The sequence below is a fragment of the Pelophylax lessonae genome (assembly GCF_965119305.1).
Source record: "Pelophylax lessonae genome assembly, chromosome: 1".
NCBI classification, from domain to species: domain Eukaryota; kingdom Metazoa; phylum Chordata; class Amphibia; order Anura; family Ranidae; genus Pelophylax; species Pelophylax lessonae.
The window spans coordinates 274682936-274698033 of record NC_138768.1 but is presented as its reverse complement, the minus strand read 5'-3'; the positions used below and the strand labels follow the sequence as shown (position 1 = coordinate 274698033).

At 43.9% G+C, this 15098-nt stretch overlaps 2 protein-coding genes across 5 annotated transcripts in view; one reads left to right on the top strand and one right to left on the bottom strand.

The window, feature by feature from the left end:
• The window catches only part of SFI1 (SFI1 centrin binding protein), a gene marked incomplete at its 5' end in the record, with an annotated part of 115083 nt that extends 112643 nt beyond the window's left edge, over positions 1–2440 (top strand). Inside the window, one exon of the mRNA XM_082243328.1 lies at positions 2156–2440. Coding sequence (XP_082099454.1) covers positions 2156–2269 — 114 coding nt within the window. The 3' untranslated portion in view covers positions 2270–2440. The remainder of the gene's footprint in view (positions 1–2155) is intronic.
• Positions 2441–2920: 480 nt separating this feature from the next.
• PISD (phosphatidylserine decarboxylase) overlaps positions 2921–15098 on the bottom strand; it is a 75840-nt gene continuing 63662 nt past the window's right edge. For all 4 annotated transcript variants that reach the window (XM_082243882.1, XM_082243881.1, XM_082243884.1 and 1 more), the window contains 2 exons: positions 5333–5493; positions 2921–3162 (listed from right to left, as the gene is read on the bottom strand). In XM_082243882.1, the coding sequence (XP_082100008.1) occupies positions 2938–3162; positions 5333–5493 (386 nt within the window). In that variant the 3' untranslated portion in view covers positions 2921–2937. The remainder of the gene's footprint in view (positions 3163–5332; positions 5494–15098) is intronic.

Below are 15098 nucleotides of genomic sequence, written 5' to 3'. Positions count from 1 at the left end.
GCAGTCAGCGTCTGTCTTTTACAGACTGGAAAGAGCTGTGTTCGTTTTCCCGGGTAGAAGGACGTGGCTCCGCCCCCTGTGTACGCCTTCCGGCGTTCCCAGCTCTCCACGAGGTAGCTGGGCTTATCAAACATGGCCGCCCCCATACAGGAGACAATAGACTCCAAAAACATGGCGGCCGGCGTGACCTGAGGACATACATGCACCTGGTCTACGGCAAAATGGCGGCGGACCGCCGAAATCGTTTTTCCCAGCACATCCACCTGCATCTCTGCTAAGTGGCGGTTTATCGATCTGCAGGAGGTACACTACAATTAAGGTAGGATTATACCTCCTATGTCTGCTGTAATACTACAGTCTGCTGGGTAGAGTGTTAGCTCTCAAACCAAGTCCACTTCCCACCAAACACATACTGTATTTACAAGGGGGACTTTTAGTGTCAGATATATACTGAACATGTATGGAGGGGCCCATAATTCATACTGCCTCATAACGAGGAAAAAAGGGAACGTTTACTCACTATACCGAACCGACAGGCACCCTCTCTTCACAATACCCTCTCCACCGGGGTGGGGGGTTGTGGACCACTCCGGACGCCTCGACTCTGTGGTTCCTGGCGTCCAAGCGAGACTTTTAACTCGCAAGGTCAGTCCCTCCAATGGGACTCCGTCGCGGCCGACCCAGCGCGGAGCTCTGGTCTGCACGCGCTCGTAGGCAGAAACCGGGGTGACCACTGGATCTCAACATCCAGCCCGGCCCCGCATACTTACTTGAATGTGTCGCGGCCGACCAAGCGCAATGCAATGGTCTGCGCACGCTCGTAGGCCGGCTGGGGTGACCACTAGTGTCGCCCAGTCCGGCGTTTTTGCTTGAAGATCTCACAGGAAAAAAACACTGGAGAAAACTACCTAAAAAATATTTTTTCTAAAGAAAAAATCTTGCCAGGACCAAAAAGATCCCAGCAAGGAACTTAGGTCCTTACTCCTGACTAGACAGAAAAAAACTGATTCTCTGTAGCAGACAGGAAGAGGATATACCCTCTGGGACTGCCCCTAGGGTGGAGCCAGAACGTTTTTTCTTTCTGCCTAGTCCTACTCCTGTAGAGGGCAGCATAACCCAGTTCTTGTGAATCAAGAAGACTACGTCTGTCAATGAGCGACAGAGAAAATTAAATTTAAAAGAAGAAAAAAATTGCCAGGACCAAAGATCCCAGCAAGGAACTAGGTCCTTAATCCTGACTAGGCAGAAAAAAAAAAAACTGAATACCTATAGCAGGAAGTGGGAGTATACCCCCAGGGACTGCCCAAGCTTTTTTTTTTTTTCCCCCTCTGCCCAGTGTCCTACTCCTGTAGGGGTCAGTGTAAACCTATGGTCATGAAGATGAAGAGCTGTGTCTGTCAATGAACGAAAGTGGTACATTTCTTATACTCAAATTTATTATAGTGCTATATATATATAAAAAATATTAGAGACTTCAGCACACACAGTTTCCAACCTTCTTAAAATACAAATACCAACAGATCCACGCTGATAAGGGAGCTTTACCCAATGTTGGACATTTATCACAAATTTAATATGTATTGGTTTATTTTTGTTTGATATTTTGTGATTTACATCAGTACACTCAGATTTCTGTTTTGCACTTTTAAGCACGGCATTGATGGTGTATATATATATATTTATTTTTTTAATGTTAAAATATATGCCATTCTTACCTTCAATGTACAATGGTTTTGCACAGAGCAGCCTCGTTCCTTCTCTTCTGGGGATACCCGCTAGTGCTCTGGGCTTCTCCTTTTCTCTGTGTGCCATTATACGAAGCTGTTTCCTATGGTGGCACATGTGGGAGCTTGATGCCAAGCTGGGCTCTGTGTGTCCATTGCACAGTGCCCTCACATCACTGGATTTGATTGACAGTTCTCATTGGGTCCAGTAAGGAGGGAGAGCGAGCTCAGGCATCTATCTGGAGGGAGGGGTGCTGACAATTTTTTTTTTTACCTTAAAGAAGAGAATGCATTTAAAGTAAAAAAAAAAAAAACCTTCAGCTGTGTGTATAATGAATACCTTAGGTTGTAGATTGGGGTGCTTTTTATGTGGTTAGTTTTAAACAAGATATTGATTTTATAATATAACATGGTCTTTTTCCTGTTTACAGCTGAAACAACAAATCGAGGAACGTGTACAGAAATTAAATGTGGAGAAGAATAAAGTGCACAATTATATTAGCCGCATTGAGGAGATTACTGCTTCACTTGATACCTTTTCTTAGCCCATGTTGTAAAAAAAAAAACCTTTGTAAAAATATGATGTTTGCATTTCTTTTATTTCAAAATGTATGCTAATAAATGAATTTAATATGTTAGCAAGATCATCTCATTTTAGAAGTATAAAATTACTGAGCTACAGCTCTGCTGAGCAGAGATTCACTTCCTGCTTATGCTCCTCCGCCTTCCTTTTGCAAACACCCAACCAGAACAGGTGTTCCTTTTCATGTTGCTGCTTGTTACTACATCTGACCAGTGCGCTAAAGCTGCCGTATGGGGTAGCACTTCCCTGAGGTTGGCAGTGTCCCTCCAGTCGACGTCCCATTATAAAATTGCTGGCAATAAAATATAAGCTTCTCCCAGAAGGTATTAAAACATACGTAGATACATATCCCTCAGCCTCTGGAAATCTTGCCTCCAGTGCCAAGGCATCCAGCCACACCTAATTGGGAAGGAGTGGAAAGAGAAGGGCAGAGTGAGACTAAGAGGGGAGCTGGTGTGAAGGGGCAGTAGGCATAGCGGATGATCTGGATCTGCAATGACTTCCTTTGGTGCTGCCCGTGCACATCTTAACTTGCATAGAGATATAACTCTTATGTCTCCCAACCACCAAGCACGAATGAACAGCTTCTAGGGCATTCTCAGTTTCACATTAGCTGTTGCACCAGTCTTACTAGAGCGAGCCCATAGCCTCTCCAAAGTTGATTTTTTGTCCAGCTTTCAAGTTAAAGGTGAAATTCTTTGGTGCCTCAAATATTAATACTATGGTGGAACCAAGATTGAACTCTCCTAGCTGATCTCCTTTCCGCATCAAAATTCCATCTTGATTATTGTTCGTTATATAGCTCATGTCATTATGTGAACCTTTGCTATAGCGAGGACTGTTGGTCTGCAGATCCTGGAGGTAGAAAAAAAAAAAAAACAATTTCTGATTAACTCACAAACCACTCAAATGTTTATTTTCCGATATTGAATGTAATCAAACGGTTCATTGTGTGCACACATTAAAAACTTGGTGTAATGAAGGCTATCAACTATAAAGGTCATCTTGCCAAATTTAGTTCTCAAAACAAGGTTTATTTTCTTGCATGCTAAAGTCAAAGCAATGTAGGGTAGGGCATATACATTAACCACTTGCCGACCGCCGCAAGTACATTTACTAGTACTACGTCACTTTGCCCAGGAGCCTGTAGGGGGCAGGCGCGCCCCCGCTTGTTCACTGAGGTCCCCGCGTGAGTGACCGGTGGGTCCGATGTCTACCGGCCACTCGCAATCTCTTGCTGGAGAGGGAGAAAGGCAGGGGGCTGATGTAAACAAAGCCGCCTGTCATTCTCCCTGGTGTAACTGCAGAGATCATACAATCCTGCTATGTAGGATCGTATGTCTCTGTGGTTACATCAAAAGCCACGCCCCACTACATTTAGAAGCACGCCCCTAGGGACACACTTAACCCCTTGATCTCTAAAGCTAACCCCTTCCCTGCCAGTGTCATTTTTACAGTAACAGTGCATATGTATAGCACTGATTACTGTAGTAATGTCACTGGTACCCCCAAAAGTGTCAATGTTAGTCAGGGGTCCGATTTGTCCGCTGCTATGTCGCAGTCCCGCAAAAAAAAAAAAAAATCGCAGATCACTGCCATTACTAGTTAAAAAAAATAATAAAAATGACAAATCTTTCCCTTAGTTAGAAAACGCAATAACTTTTGTGCAAACCAATCAAAATACGCCCGTTGCAATTTTTTTTACCAAAAATATGTAGCAGAAAACAAATTGGTCTAAAATATGAAATTTTGATTTTTAAATTTTTTTGGGGGGAATTTCATATATAAAAAAAAGTGAAAAATATTGTTATTTTTTCAAAATTGATGCTCTTTTTTTGTTTATAGCGCAAAAAGTAAAAAATTGCACAGGTGATCAAATCACCAAAAGAAAGCTCTGTTTGTGGGGAAAAAAAAGACGTCAATTTCATTTGGGTACAGTGCCGCACGACCGCGCAATTGTCCGTTAAAGTCACACAGTGCCAAATCGCAAAATAGGGCCTGGTCTTTTAGCAGCCAAAGCCAAGTAAAACACAAAAATGCAATGCATGCTGTATATGGTAAAAAAAAAAAAAAAAGTATCTCTCAGGACACCTATTTAGGAGCTGCCGTTGCTCAAATGTTTCTGAATGTATATCAGGAGTATAATGTGTCTGTGTCATGGATCAAGCATATATATACCAGTATATCACTTGATCTGTCCATGACTCATCAGGTAGTATTGGAAGGAATAGAATAACAGCCCCAACAACACATATTTAACACAGTTGTCAATGGAAGCTGCTAGAGTTCTTTCGTCAAAAGGGTACTTTTAAAAGGTGGTCACATACACAATATTGCTGATAATGGTATTACATTTTTATGGATGCCTATGTACAGTACCTAGCAGTTAAAGGGTAAATCCAGGCAAAACCTAATCTATCTAATCCTGTAAAGCAAAAATCACTGTGCTTACCTTTTCTGCACTCGATCCAGTCCGGTCTCCAGCAACGGAAGCAGCGTGCAAGAGAGGACCAACAACAGCTTGGAAATGAATGGGAAGAGATGTCACCGATAGACTTACTATGGTGCTTCACTTGTCGAGCGCCTCCACGCTGAAGCTGCCGCTGACAGCTCAGCACGGGACCAGACCATATAGAGTGCAGAAAAGGTAAGTACAGTTTTTGCTTTACGGGGTTAGATAGAATAGGTTTAGGATGTGGCACAGAGCAGGTTTAGAGTTAGTTAGGGTTTGCCTGGACATATCTTTTAAAGGCATCGGGGATCATAAACAGTGCTAAACAAGAAACTTTTTGTTCCGGAAACTGTACTTTGGTTATGTAAATTGATGTATTTAAAATTGAAATTAAGCTTGGCAATTTTTAAAGAAACATACTTGCTCTTGTGCATTACAGTAATAATAGGTTGCTGCTCACTTTCCTAGCTTGTTACTTACTGTGTCTGAAATATCTCCAGATTTGTTTTACAAGGTTGTAAAAGTTCAAGATAACATGATGTAATACCGGAGTAACTTACATGAAACACTTACCCTGTCAAAATATATGCGTATAGAGCCAACATTAGTGGCTCCGACTGCTGTGAGTGAAAAGAACCCATGTTTCCAGCTCCCTGTGAGCACAACACGTTCATTATAACAGAACAATTCTTTTATCCAACGAGCAACTCCTGGATTCACGGACATGAGAGATCCTAAGAAAGCAATAGAGCAACAATTTATATTAAAGCACTCAGATGGCTATATAAAAATAAAAGCTAAAGTGAGAGTAAAACAAGTGGTCCATCTAGTCTTTTTTTCCCCCTCCTATACAATTTTATCTTTTGTCCTTGCAATGCTGAGATGCATATAAAGTAAAAGTCTAACTTGCAAAGGGTAACATGGGAAACAATTTAAAATCTTACAAGCACTGCAGAAATTAGGAATTATTTTATCAAAACATTTTCTAGGTTACTTCCATGACAGCCCAAAACTGAGAGACTGTCCCCACCTACCTACGGAGACCATAGATAGAAAATACAAATCATTCTACCATATTACATCTCTTCCAGCCTTTGGAATAGGATTACAAAAGTAAAGAATAAAGTGTATCTTTTCACAAAGCTGCTAAAATATGATAGGTTACGCAGTGTAAAATCCTGTTTTTGGAGTTTGTTGAGGAATGCAGAGTTTTTCACCTTAGGGTTATAGTCCTGCCTACAGGAGAATTAGACACTGGGAAACAGACAAACTGTAGGCAAGCCCAGGATAATCCATTCTACTACCAGCATGCATCAGTTTTGTATTAAAATTACCAAAAGGATTTTAAAGACAAGTACAAAAACCAATTTTATTTTTTGTCCATTGAGAAACAGAAGATTGAACTGAGTTGCTATAATGTTTGTACAGTTAAGGTGACATCATACAGGACCTGAACACCATTTTTCCTCAAAAGGAGGTCATCCAAGTACCCACAATGGGGATGCCATGAGATCACATAAGGGATAACAATGGGGCCAGCACCTTGGTTATCAAGTGCATATGAAAGGCCAAAGGGCAGGAACACAGTATAGGGGCCCTAAATCCTATGTAATACTATTGCACTGGAAAGGTGAGAACATGGTGAAAGGAGGGGATGAGAGACCTGGTGGACATGTGAAATTTTTGAGCTAGAATGAGGACATTTAGGGGCTCTAAAAGATCCAAAACTGGAAGCAGCATTAGCAGACTCAACAGGCCAGTCCTCTAGTTTCAAAGTGGTAAGCAAAATGGTCTCTTTTCATTTGGAAGTAATAGCAGAAGACTGCAACTTCTCATGGATAAACTTGTCAGCCGAAAACTGGAGCGACTCCGCATCAGACAGAAACTCTGCAGTTGATGGCTCAGAAGCTGCTAAGGCCCCAAGTAACTCCGATATAGAACCTGCGAGGAAAGAAACGAAAATCCTTGTGGGTGCTCTGTAGTCAGAGATAGTAAATAGCTGGATAGTTTGGGCCATGATTGTAGTAAAAGCATCAGTTAAAAAGGCAGAGGAATCAGCCAGCAGGAAGATATTGAAGTTCTACATAGCTGGTTGCAAGCAGGAACAGCAACAGAGAAATGCTTCTTGGATGACACTCCACCCAGTGGATGACATCAGACTTCAGTTTTACAGCATTAACCTTTTCCTTGGTGGAAACCGGCAGTAAGCTGAAAATTTTAGGGGTTACTCCCAGTGCTTGGTCTGCCTGGACCATTCACTAACAGTCTCGGAAACAAGACAAGCAATGAGGCAATGGCAGTAGCTCTGGAGCTGGAAAGTGTTCTTCAGCTTACTTGTTACCAAATGAGAGTCTGTAAAGTGCCTTAAGCAGAATCCAATGCCACTTCCAGGCTAGCCCTTGGAAAATCCAGGCTGAGGATGGCTGTGTCAGATATCTCTAATCAAAGAGACTAGCTATGCAATATCTTGATTGAAGAAAAATGCTGATCAATGATAAAAAAAAAAAAAAAGGTACTAGCAAATTTAGGTTAGTCTTTTACACAGCAAAGCTGAAAAAAACACATCCATCCATGTAGGACACTAGCAAAAAAAAATTGAGGCATGCTAATAGAAGAAGGGGTTATCCTAGGTTGGCTTACAGTTTGTTTACCAGTGTTCAATCCTCCTGGTGTGCCAGTATAACCCTAAGGTGAAAGACTTCCTGTGTCCCTCAATGGACAACATTGAACTTGGTTTAATTTTGAAAATCCTGACGTCCTGAACCTTATTTACCTCCTTGATGTATTTTTTGTGTTTAATCTGTATAAAGTTATTGTACATAGAAAATAGAACCTATCCATTTAAAACATGGATTACATGAGGTATGTATAGACCTATCTAGACAACATTATGTATCCAAATCAAGGAAAGTGAACACAAGGTATGTGTACACAGATTGCGACTTTCAAAATAGAGAAATACAATGCCACAAAATTAGAAACAGTAAAACAAACAGTAAAGGTGAGTAGTGACATATCCTGAACATCAGGGGTAAATAGACCCCAACTCATAAGGGAGTAGAACGAAGAACCAAACTGAGGATAACTGAAAGGCCTTCATAGGAGTTATGGTATATGTTTTTTTGGGAGAAATTGGCTGCCCCTGCAATATAAAACCGATGACATCTTCACGTGTCTAGACAATGGTGAGCAAGCATACATTGGATACAAAAAAAGAAGAGAAATGAGGGAAGGGGAGAGGAGAAAGAAGGGAAAGGAAGTATTTAAATCATGTCTCCCCTTTCTCCTCTTTCCTCCAGACTTTACATATTAAGCTGCTGAGGTCTCTCCTATGTTTTATCCCTCAGACTTTTCACCATTTTTGTTACCCGTCTCTGGACTGCTTCTGTGAGGTCTCCAGAACTGGACACAATTCTAAATGAGGTCTCACTAAAGATCTATAGAAAAGGGAATCAGAACCTTCTTCCTCCTGCTGGTGATCCCTCTAGTGATGCCTCCTAGAATTCTATTCACTTTTACCACTGCCTGGTCACACTGTTTGCAATGATCTGAAATAAGTATCCCCAGATGCTTTTCCTCTGTATTGCTGGCCAACACCATACCTCCAAAATTTGGCTGGTTCAGCAGGGACCGGCCAACGTTCGATTCATCTATGGTTTTTCCTGCTTGACAGAAGTCGATCTATTGATCTACCTCTCTTAAATGGGACTGTTGAGAAATTTTCATTTGATCAGCGCTCACAGTCAAATCGGCTGCAGCTCTGATAAAAAATGGATTTTTGTAAAATCTTACCGTAAAATCCTTTTCTCTTAAGCTCATTGACAGACGTAGTCCTCGTTGATTAATAACAACTCGGGTTATACTGCCCTCTACAGGAGTAGGACTAGACAGGAAAGAAAACATTCTGGCCACACCTTAGGGGCAGTCCCAGAGGGTATATCCTCTCTCTCTCTGCTACAGCAAATCAGTTATGTCACAAAGCAGTGTTTAGAGAATTTAACCCAACCCAACTCAAAAACAGAGGGGCGGGTACTACGTCTGTCAATGAGCTTAAGAGAAAAGGATTTTATGGCAAGATTTTACAAAAATCCATTTTTCTCTGTCTCTCATTGACAGACGTAGTCCTCGTTGATTAATAACAACTCGGGACGTCCCAAAGCAGTACCACAAATGAGGGGTGGGAAAATGGAAATCAAAATCCAATCTAGAAGGCCCAACCGGTGCCAACTAGAAGTTTTAAAGGCTCATCAATCACACGATGAGACTCAACTGAAATTCCAACGGAAAAAAACCCTCGAGGTAGACCACCGGTCTCCTCAAATTGCGGCCTGCAAAACCTTGCGGCCAAATGAGGCATCCGCTGATGCCATCACATCAACTTTATAAAATTTCGTAAAGGTATGTACCGACGACCAGGTGGCCGCCTTGCACACCTGGACCACTGACGCCTGATGGCGGTAGGCCCAGGAAGTACTGAGCGCTCGAGCGGAGTGCGCCTTAACAGGGAACGGAGGATTCCGACCCTTAATAGAATAAGCCTGTACCACCGTCTGTCTAATCCATTTGGAGATAGTCGCGGCAGATGCAGGCAACCTCTTTCTGGGGCCATCCGTGATCACAAAAAGTGAATCCGTCTTACGGAACGTTTCCGTAGCCTTCAGGTATACCCTGATTGCCCGAACCACATCCAAGGAATGCAACGCATATTCCCGAGGATGATTGGGCTGAGGACACAAGGAGGGTAGCACAATGTCTTCATTCAGATGAAAGTCTGAAACCACCTTAGGAAGAAAGGATGGCTTCGGATGAAGAACTACATTATCCCTATGAACCACTAGATATGGGTAATGGCATGATAATGCAGCCAGTTCTGACACCCTGCGTGCAGAAGTGATAGCCACCAAGAAGGCCACCTTCTGAGATAATGTAAGCAAGGGAATCTCCCTGATATTTTCAAAGGGAGGTTTCTGCAGAACCGACAAAACCAAATTAAGATCCCAAGGTGGTAAGGGCGCACGGACTGGCGGAGCCAAGTGCCGCACCCCCTGGATGAAATTCCGCACCAGGGAATGAGTAGCCAAAGGCTTCTGAAAGAAGATTGCCAATGCTAAAACCTGACCCTTGATGGTGCTCAAGGATAGTTTCTGCTCAACCCCCTTTTGCAGAAAAGCCAAGATTCGGGTCACCGAATAGGTACGTGGGGGAAATCCCAAAGATTCACACCACGCAATATAAGTCTTCCATGTGCGATAATAGACTTTGCTGGAAGTCGCTTTCCTTGCTTTAATTAGAGTAGGAATAACTGAAGCTGACAACCCTCTGCCCTTCAGTACCTTGGTCTCAATGGCCAGGCCATTAAAACCAGCGACTGTAAAGCACGATGGAAGATCGGTCCTTGAGACCGCAGATCCTCCCTGAGAGGAAGTCTCCAAGGAGCGTTCGCGACTAGCATGTCCAAGTCGGCCTGACGAGGCTAGCCTCGAATTTCCAGGATAACTGGAGTTCCCTCCATCTCTATCCTGCAGAGAAATCTCAGCAGCAACTTGAGAGGGGGGAAGATGTATAGTAGCTGATACTGCCTTTGTAGGCCGTTCAGCGCATCTGCTGCGTCCGCGCGTTACCAACCTCCGCGCCTTCCTGTTGAGCCGATATGCCAACAGATCCACCTCCGGGATGCTCTGATGAAGACACAGATGGTGAAATCCTTGGTGATCGACCCAAGTCATCACCCTGATATTGTCTGACTGGATCCGAACCAGGCTGCCCTAGAGCTGCTTGGTCCAGGCAATCCGACAAAGTCTGATCGCTCTCTGTTCCCACACATTTATCAGAAACTTGATTCTTATCAGGAGTGACGATTTCTCCTGGTTGAGCATTAGAGACCGAAGTCACCAGACTAGAGGCTCCTTGGTCTGTTTGCTCAACCAGATCCGATTCCTGTAGGGAACTGAGACTAATCTTTGGACTCTGACAGGTAGGATACCTTTTACTTCAATAGTAATGCCCCTTATAGTACTGCCACTGACTTCAGTCACCCTTACATTTGCAATGACATTTGCAAGGGACACAGCGCGTCACCGGCAGGGGGGAAACAGCCAATGGGCATGGCTGTTTCCCACGTGATCGGCTGTATTACAATCACACAGCCGATCACAATAGGAAAGCCCGGAAGAAGACCGCGCATGCGTGATCGGGAGCGCGTTCATGTCGGTGGCTCTGTGTTCCCTAGGAACACAGCTAATCACCGGCAGTAGTAAACAGTCACTGACAGTGGCTGTTTACTATGTGATCGGCTGTGAATCCATTCACAGCCGATCACAAAATGTAAACACAGAGCAGTAACTCACTGTTACTAGCTCTTCTCCCCTCACACAGTTTCCAGTGTGAGGAGAGCAGAGCCAGAAACAGTGAGTTACTGCTCTGTACACCTGTCAAAGTAAAAGCACAAAAATAAAGGTCCCCACACAGTCCTCAGCCCCGCACAATTAATATAAAACAAGAGTCGCGCTAAATGTGCAGAACTGTGAACTCATATAGAGAACGAAAGTCCATAAACTATGCGTAACACCAAAGGCTAAGACAGAGGGATAAGACCATCAATACAGTTCCAAAGAGATAACAAGTAGATAAAATGAAGTTCATATGGTCGTCCACCCAGGTGTATGTATATAAACACAGACAATCAGTGAAACCTCCACCACATGAAGCCTCTTACCAGAGGAAAGAAGGGTTAAAGCAGTAAGTAGTTATGGGACTACTACCACCCATATCCTGCAAGGCAGCTCCTAGAAAGTCCACCCGAACTTGTTCAAAAGAAGCGAACCATCTGGGATGAATTCCAAATCCACTGGAATGGGCTGGATCCACTTTTAGCAAAGTATGCATATAATACAAAACGGAAACAAGCCCATAGCGTGATAACGTTTAAAACATTTAATGAAAGATAAAAGACATGCACTCACCCTGAGGTGAACGTAATACAGCAAAAGTGTAAATAGATGACACCAAGGCACAGGGCGGGCAACTCCGGTATTCGGGCGTGATAAGGAGTGTAGACTCAGCACCTCCCGAAGCTTTTCGTCCACCGACAAGCTTCGGGAGGTGGAGCACGGTGGACGAAAAGCTTCGGGAGGTGCTGAGTCTACACTCCTTATCACGCCCGAATACCGGAGTTGCCCGCCCTGTGCCTTGGTGTCATCTATTTACACTTTTGCTGTATTACGTTCACCTCAGGGTGAGTGCATGTCTTTTATCTTCCATTAAATGTTTTAAACGTTATCACGCTATGGGCTTGTTTCCGTTTTGTATTATATGCATACTTTGCTAAAAGTGGATCCAGCCCATTCCAGTGGATTTGGAATTCATCCCAGATGGTTCGCTTCTTTTGAACAAGTTCGGGTGGACTTTCTAGGAGCTGCCTTGCAGGATATGGGTGGTAGTAGTCCCATAACTACTTACTGCTTTAACCCTTCTTTCCTCTGGTAAGAGGCTTCATGTGGTGGAGGTTTCACTGATTGTCTGTGTTTATATACATACACCTGGGTGGACGACCATATGAACTTCATTTTATCTACTTGTTATCTCTTTGGAACTGTATTGATGGTCTTATCCCTCTGTCTTAGCCTTTGGTGTTACGCATAGTTTATGGACTTTAGTTCTCTATATGAGTTCACAGTTCTGCACATTTAGCGCGACTCTTGTTTTATATTATTTGTTCCAGCATTCCAGGTGTTCAGAGTTCGCTGCTATAAAGGCGCAGGTTTCAATTTTTCAATATAGCCCCGCACAATTGCACCTGTCACCCAAAAGTCACCTCATCAGTGCCCAGAAATTGCCATCCATAAGGCTACGTTCACATGTGAGCGTAGCGATCGCGGGCAGAATCACTGCGATTCTGCCCGCGATCCGGAAATCACTGCAAATCGCGGGACGCCGCGTGGAAATGCGCAAAACAATGCATGACGCCCAAAAAAGGTACAAAAGCTTCTTTGGGGCGTCATGCGTTGTTTGCGTGATGTTACCGCGATTCGGCAGGCGGAAATCGTGGCAACATCGCACAGCGTTTGGGGTGCTATTGCAAATCACGGGCAATGCACAGGCGTCCCGCGATTTGCAATGATTTCCAGATCGCGGGCAGAATCACTGTGATTCTGCCCGCGATCGCTACGCTCACATGTGAACGTAGCCTAAAGTGCACCTGTCACCAGAGACTGCCATCAGTACCGCCGTGCACCATCGCCTGTCACCTGTCACCCCATCAATCACCGTCACCTGTCACCCCATCAGTGATCGTCATCTGTCACCCCATCAGTGATCATCATCTGTCACCCCATCAGTCTTCGTCCCCTGTCACCCCATCAGTCATCGTCACCTGTCACCCCATCAGTCATCGTCACCTGTCACCCCATCAGTCATCGTCACCTGTCACCCCATCAGTCATCGTCACCTGTTACCCCATCAGTCATCGTCATCTGTCACCCCATCAGTGACCGTCACCTGCCACCTATCAGTCACCTGCCACCCATCAGTGATCATCCGGAGTCAAACGTCACCCGTTGCACAGCCCATCACAGCCAGCATGTCAAAAAGGATGTACAGCAGCGAGGAGGCCCTTCAGGTCCTCTCCATGAACTGATGAGAGCACCGGGGAGCTCTCATCAGTATCCATATCCGAATCCGATTCGGAATTTGAAATCGCTAATAGTAGCGGATAGGAGATGGACTCGGACTATTCCTGTACACTTTCCTTTATAGAATGTATTTTGGGGTGCAATTTTTTGCTATATACATGCAACCACTTACCGACTAACGACTATATACGTAGGTCATTAAAAGCTAAATACTGGGGTTGTGGCAGCAGATACCTGCCATAACCCCGGTATTTTTTTTAAACGGCGGGTGGTCGGCTTTCAGATTCGCCGCAGAATTACCCTTAAGGTGCAGGGGAAGAGGTGCCCCCCTCCCAGACGTTTTCCCAGCTTACCGGACCCGCCGGCAGCGGGGAAAACTATCCGGTCCCAGATCCTCAGAGACAGGAAGTCGAGTGAGGGCAAGATGGCCCTCACTCGACTCTATGGTCTTGGAGGACCGGTGTTCCGTGAGAATTATCTACCCGTGAGAAAAACCTACCCCTCGTCACTTCCGGTACTCCGCACTGTATGTAATGCAGCGGGTACATTAAAACAGCTGTGCTGAAATACGAGTGATCTCCGCTCCTGTCCCGGTCACTTCCCTGCTCTCGGATAGTAAATATAAAAGCGGCGGCGGCTGTATGAAAACATAAATCACTGAGCCGAAAGCCGCTTTTATATTTACTTGCCGAGAGCAGGGAAGTGACCGGGACAGGAGCGGGGATGACTCGTATTTCAGCACAGCTGTTTTAGGTAAGTGCCGCGTCGGTAGGTTTTTTTCACGGTACACCGTGATCGTTTTATACTAGTGCGCATGCGCACTAGTAAGCTCCTCTGTTCTGCCATTAGGTATCCGGCGCTCTGAGCATGCGCACTGCTGCGCTGCTCTGATGCTTCTGGCCGGAAGTGACGAGGGGTAGGTAATTCTCACAGGGTAGGTAATTCTCACGGAACACCGGAGCTACGTCAAAAGTCGTTGCCTAGCAACCGGTTTAAAGGGACGCTTTTTTTTTTTTTTTTTTTTTTAGTGTAGTTGTGAGGTCTTTTTGACCCCAGATCTCACAATAAAAAGAGGACCTGTCATGCCTATTTCTATTACAAGGGATGTTTACATTCCATGTAATAGGAAGAAAAATGATCAAAACAGTTTTTTTTTAAAACTGTGTAAAAATAAAAAAATAATAAAATAAATAGGAAAAAAAAAAAAAATTAAAGTGCCCTGTCCCCGTTAGCTCGTGCGCAGAAGCCAATGCATACGCAAGTCCCGCCCACATATGTAAACAGTGTTCAAATCATACATGTGAGGTATCGCTGCGATCGTTAGAGCGAGAGCAATAAATTGAGCGCTAGACCTCCTCTGTAACTCTAAGCTGGTAACCTGTAGAAATTTTTAAAATGTTGCCTATGGGGATTTTTAAGTACCAATGTTTGGTGCCATTCTGTGAGCGTGCGCAATTTTGAAGCATGACATGTTGGGTATCTAATTACTCGGCGTAACATTATCTTTCACATTGTGGAAAAAAATTGGGCTAAATTTACTGCTTTCTTATTTTTTAATTCAAAAAAGTGAATTTTTTTCCAAAAAACTGCATTTGGAAGACTGCTGTGCAAATATGGTGTGATAAAAAAATATTGCAACGATCTCCATTTTATTCTCTAGGGTCTCTGCTAAAAAAAAATCTATAATGTTTGGGGGTTCTAAGTAGTTT